At 44.6% G+C, this 6,000-nt stretch overlaps 1 protein-coding gene across 1 annotated transcript in view; it reads left to right on the top strand.

Moving 5' to 3' along the window:
- Nucleotides 1–1,460: 1,460 nt before the first annotated feature.
- SLC30A4 (solute carrier family 30 member 4) overlaps nucleotides 1,461–6,000 on the top strand; it is a 39,613-nt gene continuing 35,073 nt past the window's right edge. Inside the window, exon 1 of the mRNA XM_062205837.1 lies at nucleotides 1,461–1,979. Coding sequence (XP_062061821.1) covers nucleotides 1,589–1,979 — 391 coding nt within the window. The 5' untranslated portion in view covers nucleotides 1,461–1,588. The remainder of the gene's footprint in view (nucleotides 1,980–6,000) is intronic.

Below are 6,000 nucleotides of genomic sequence, written 5' to 3'. Positions count from 1 at the left end.
GGGGGCGACACTGTGGTGCAGCAGGTTAAGCTGCCACAACGCTGGCATCCCCTCGGGGCACGTGTTTCAGTCCTGGCTGCTCCACTTCCAAACCAGCTCCCTACTAACGCACCAGGGAAAGCAGTAGAAGGTGGCCGAAGTCCTTGGGCTCTTGCACCTACATGGAGACCTGTATGGAACAGCCTTTGCTATTGGGGTCATTTAGCGAGTGAACCAGTGGACAGAAAATCTCCCTCTCTCCTCTCTCTCTAGTTGTGCATTTCAAAGAAATAAAAAGTTAGAATTCTGTCAAATGATCTTTGGATTTTGTCTTTTCTTTTGTTAAACAGAACCAAAGGCCAAAGAGATACCTCTAGTAGATTTCTTGTGCTCAAGTTTGGTCCACGCGGTAAATACCAGAGAGACAAAAAAGAACTTGGCAGTAGCACACAGAATACAACGAAAAACAATAGTGAACATAAGGACACAGAACTGCTGACAAAAACAGCCTCACCCTCTCCAGTGGACTTGACTGGGCAGCAAATAATTATTTAAGCCTCGCTTGTATTTTTATCTTTGTCACGGACAAACAATACCCGTACCATATTTATGGGGCAAGTGCGAGAATTCGATACACGTATACAAAATGTAAACATCAAACCAGGCAAAGGAGCATTTTTCATCTCCTCAAATATTTATCATTTCTGTGCGTTGGGAACCCTTGCCAACAAGCCAGAAACGCAGCAATGGGAGGAGGGAAAAGTCGCTTGGCTTCCCACTTGGCAGGAAAGCACTCGGGCTGTTTTCTGAGAAGCTGCCGCGGCCGGGATCCCGGAGACCCACCTTCGCCGGAGGGACCCCCAGGCAGCCACGCCCGGCCCCGGGCGGGACCGTGCCAACCCAGCCGCCGAGCCCGCAGACCCCGGCCCGGCAAGCGCATTCTTCTGGGAGGAGGAGGAGGAAGGGCCCCGGGGACGCCGCGCTGGGCCAGTGAGCGCCCCTGGGCCGGGGCGACCCCGCGGGCGAAGGGGCGGCGCGACCCGGCGCAGCCCCCGCGCGCGTCCCAGCCCTGCGCGCCGGGCCTGCGTGTCCCCGCGCCGACCCCTCCCCTCGCGCGCCTCGCCCGGCGCACGCGCGCGGCCTCGCGCAGGGCGGGGAGAGGCGGCGGCCGCGGGCGCCCGGCCCCGAACCTGTCAGACCCGGGGAGCCGGCCTCGAGCGGCGGGCGCGGCGGCGGGCGCGAGCCGCGGCCCCGCTCCCTCGCAGCCCCGAGCGGAGCAGCGCGAGCCGGCCCCGCCGAGGCGGCGAGGGGGGTTGGGGAAGGGAGGAGCGGCCCCGCGGCAGCGCCCCAGGTAGATGCGCCGCCCCCCACCCCCCTACCTCGCGGAGCCCCGGCGGCGCCTCGGGGCCGGCCCAGCGCCCCGCCGCCCGCCGCTTCGGAACTTGTGGGCAGTGTTGGGGCGCCTTTAATTTATAACGTGTTTCGTTTTCCACAGGATGGGGAGGGACGCGCGGCGCTGCCCTCGGGAACCGGCGCTCCGGTGAAGTAGGAGCCGCCGGCCGGCCGCCTGCACCGAGCCGTTCCGCGGCGCGGCCGCTCAGCCTCTGCCATGGCCGGCTCCGGCGCGTGGCAGCGCCTCAAATCCCTGCTGAGGAAGGATGATGCGCCGCTGTTTCTAAATGACACCAGCGCCTTTGACTTCTCGGATGAGGTGGGGGACGAGGGGCTGGCTCGCTTTAACAAACTTCGAGTGGTGGTGGCGGAGGACGAGCCCGAGCCCCCGGAAAGGCCTGTTAACGGGGCGCACCCGGCGCTCCAGGCCGACGACGATTCCCTATTGGACCAGGACTTACCTTTGACCAACAGTCAGCTGAGCTTGAAGGTGGACCCCTGTGACAACTGCAGCAAACAGAGAGAGTTACTGAAGCAGAGAAAGGTGAAAACCAGGTTGACCATTGCTGCTGTTCTTTACTTGCTTTTCATGATTGGAGAACTTGTAGGTGAGTTGTGTCGCCAACTCACTTTTCCATTTGCCTTGCCTCGAGAGTCTTTGTGGAGCTGTAGTTACACACGGGTTGAGCTTTAAACTTCCCTTTTCGGGAAGCTTGTTATTTATCGAGATCCAGATCTCAGGAGGTGAGAAGGCCGCAGGAATTCCAAAGTGTAGCTCAATCTGTGTAGGACAGACAGAAAACTTCCCGAGATAACTTTGGCTGTATCTCCTAGTTCTTCCAACTCTGTGTCATTTACTGTCAAGTCAAGGACAGTATCTTCATTGTATGTCGTGTGATTTCCCCTTTTTAAGATATTCTGATAAAACATCAGATTTTTTTTTGCAACGTTTAAAATAGTAGATGGTTCTAAAATCATAGAATTTTACAGCATAAAGGAGCCTTACTGAACAGATGATCCCCTACTTTTTCACACTTAAGGATTCTGACAGCCCAGAGAAGTTAAATACCACTGGTTTAAGTGGTCTCTTATATCATTTCCTTTTGTATTTTATAGCCAAGAGACTCACAGAATTAAATACTACCAACTAACACGAAGGGTTTATTATTATCATCATCATCATCATTATTATAAAAAGAATCTGAAATGAACCAGAGGGCTCCCCCAGAGTTTTATGAACTTGATTTCCATTTTTTAATTATTGCCAAAAAACCACATTCTCACTATAATATATATTCTTAGAGATTATTTTCAGTCATGTTACTGCACGGTCATCCCCTAGTATCTGTGGGAGATTAGTTCCAAGACTCTTGCAGACAACAAAGTCCAAGTCTCTTATGTAAAATGGTTGTGTTGTTATTTCCATATAATCTACACAATGTTCCCATATCCTTTAAGTGATCTTTAGATTACATATAATATCTAATATAATGTAAATGATATGCAAATAGTTGTTCTTCTTAAGAGAATAATGGCAAGGGGGAAAAGTACATATTCAGCACAAATGCAGACTTTTCTCTGAATATTTTCAATCCATGGTTGAATTGGTGGATGCAATGCATGGATGGAGGGTCAACTATAATTGCTAACTTCTCTTAATGACGGTTTACAAAGGGAGATCATTCTCCTTTGTTGTCTCTTAATGAACACAATGAGAGAAGAAGTTATACTTTTACTACCTCATTTCGTACCACTCCTCTCCAGTGCCATACTGGTTTTTCACTTCCCAGAAATCACAAAGCTCTTTACTCCATTTAAGGCTTTCAATTCTGACTAGTCCTTCTACTTGGTGGCTTTCAAACTTTTTTTTTAACCTCTCTATAGTAAGAAATGCATTTAACAATGTGACTCATGTAGGCATGCATACATACATACCTATATAAGCACACATACATGTGTTTTAATATATATGCATATACTTGAAACAAGTTTTATTTCATGTGATATATTCTAATATTTTTTTAGTTGTGTCCCTGCCCACTAAATTGACTTTTTGGTCCACTTACAGTAGGTCAGGGCCTGCAATTTGAAAAATACCACATGAACCGGCTTCTCCCAGAACTTCTCTTGGCTTGTTTCTTGTCATTCATGTCTCATCTCGAAAGACACTTCTGAGAGATCTTACTAAAGTAAATCTCTCTCTCTTCCCTTTCTCCCTCCCAAATTTTCAAAACCGTTAGCATCTGAGATTATCTTGTTAATTTGCTTGTTAATATCTATCTTCCACTGAAAAACAGACTGAAGTCCTAGCACCTAGAACAGTGACTGGTACAAAGTTGGCAATAAATTTTTGTTGAATTAATCTATTTCTATTCTGTTAGAGAATTATAAATGCTTAAACTATAAATAAAAGACAGGAGAGAAGATGCGGCCAGATGAGGCACAGTCTCAGTAGAATGAAGATTTAATATCTCGCCCAAATTCATGCAATTAGAATGTTGAATCATTCAGACAGTGATTTTATGTTAGTATTTAATATGCGAGATAAAGTAACATTAATCTGAATGTTCCCCCTTAAAATTAACTTCGAGTTTATTCATCCTAAGAATCATTAAGGTATAAATGTCCTAACTTCCTAGTTCTGAAATCTCTTATTTGGAAAATGTTGTTATGTGAAAGCCACAGTAAGTATTTCCTTTCAAATGCTGACTTTATTTTCAAATATGAAAATCTTTTGTTAAATAATAGAGATGACAGTGCTTGATAAAGGTATTAATATTATTCAGAATGTTTTATAGAATTGTATGTTAAAGAGCATCTATTGTATATTCAAAACACTTAGAAATAAAGCATCTAAGGAAGTATAGATTAATAAAATGGAAATGATTTAAAGATCTGAAAGATGAGACTTGGATTTGAATATTGGGTTTGCCACTAACTTGTTCTGAGACCTTGAACAAGGTCTATTTTTCTCTTCATTCTGTTCAGCATGTATTTTTTAAGTGCTTCCTCTATGCCAGACACTGTACTTCAGGTTCTGGAGATATAACAGAGAAAAGAACTATTATGACCCCTATTATCTGAAGTATTTAATCAAACAGGAGATAGACCTTAACAAGCAAACGTGAATAAATTTAAAATTCTGATTGTCTTAAGTGCCCCAAAGAAGAAAAAGAAGAAGGAACTATAAGACATAGTAGCCCAATTGCTTCTCAGCCTTTTGGCTGAGATCAAGTCTAAGACATAGTAGCCTATGGGGTATAGTTTATGCATGAGCCAGGTACAGTTAAATCAATAAAGAATAGTAGGAGTTATTCAAGCAAAGAGAGTAAGGGAGGAGTTTCCAGGCAAAAAGAACAGCACGTACAAAGATCCTAAATCCTTTACTTCTTCAGAAATTATCTTAACAGGCAGTTAGTGTGGCTGGAATGTATTAATATGAGGGAAAGAAGCTGGAGGACCAGATCAGGCAGGTCCTAATAGGCCATGTTAAATGGGTATATATTTTTTTTAAGTGCAGTGGGAAGCCAATGTAGAGTTTTATGTATTTTCATTTTTATTTGAAAGGCAGAGAGACAGATGGAGAGAGATCTTATATTTGCTGTTTAACTCCCTGAATGCTTTCAATAGGCAGGGCTGGGGCAAGTCTAAGCCAGTAGCCACAAACTACATCCAGCTTCCTCATGCGAGTATCAGGAACTCAAGTATATGAACCATCATCTGCTGTCGCCCAGAGTGCACATTAGCAGGAAGTTGAATCAAAAGTAGAGTAGCCCGAGTTGAATCAGGTACTCTGATATTTCAAGCAGCAACTTAGCTCCTGCACCAAACACCTATCCCCAGTGAAGATCTTCTAAACAGGAGAGTGACACGATGGTATTTACCTTTTTAAAGGATTACTCTGGCTGTTAAGTGGAAAATGGATTGAAGGGTACAAGAATGGGCACAAGTAAACTATTGCAGAGATTCAGAGAAAAAACATTTATAGCAGGGACTAGAGTGACTGGAAATGTACAGATTAAGAAACATTCTAGAGAGAACATGGACAAGATTGACTGATAGTTTTAATATGGTGCTTAGGAGAGAGCATATCAGGAATGATTTCTCATATAAGCACCTGAGTCTAGAAGTGTGTCTTTTATAAACCCAGGAGAGAATACAGAGCAGGATTTGGGCATGAGCTTGGGAGTTGTTTTAGACTTGTTAATTTTTATACGTATATAAAATAGCCAGGTAGAGATGTCTAGTGGGCAGGATGTCTGTAGTTCAGAAGAGACGTCAAGGTAGAGAGAGGTGACTGTATGTAAAGTCAAAGAAATAGGTAAAATTACCCAGAGACCCAAATCCTTAAGAGCTCCAACTTTAGAAATCAGGGAGAGGCAAACAGGTGTTCCAAAATCCAAGAAGAGAGAGCAGGTAACCCTTCCTTTTCCATGGCTTCACTTTATGCAGTTTTAGTTACCTGAAGTCATTTGCATTCCAAAAATATTAAATGGAAAATTCCAGAAACAAACAGTTGATAATTTTTAAGCTATGCGCCATTCTGAGTAGCCAGGATGAAATCTTATGCTATCCTATTCTAGTCTGAATGTGTTCCAGAATGTGCACTCTGCCTTTTTCCAGCATATC

Source organism: Lepus europaeus, chromosome 11, assembly GCF_033115175.1.
Source record: "Lepus europaeus isolate LE1 chromosome 11, mLepTim1.pri, whole genome shotgun sequence".
NCBI lineage: Eukaryota > Metazoa > Chordata > Mammalia > Lagomorpha > Leporidae > Lepus > Lepus europaeus.
Note: the sequence above shows the minus strand (reverse complement) of the source record. Positions and strands in the feature narration are given on the sequence as shown.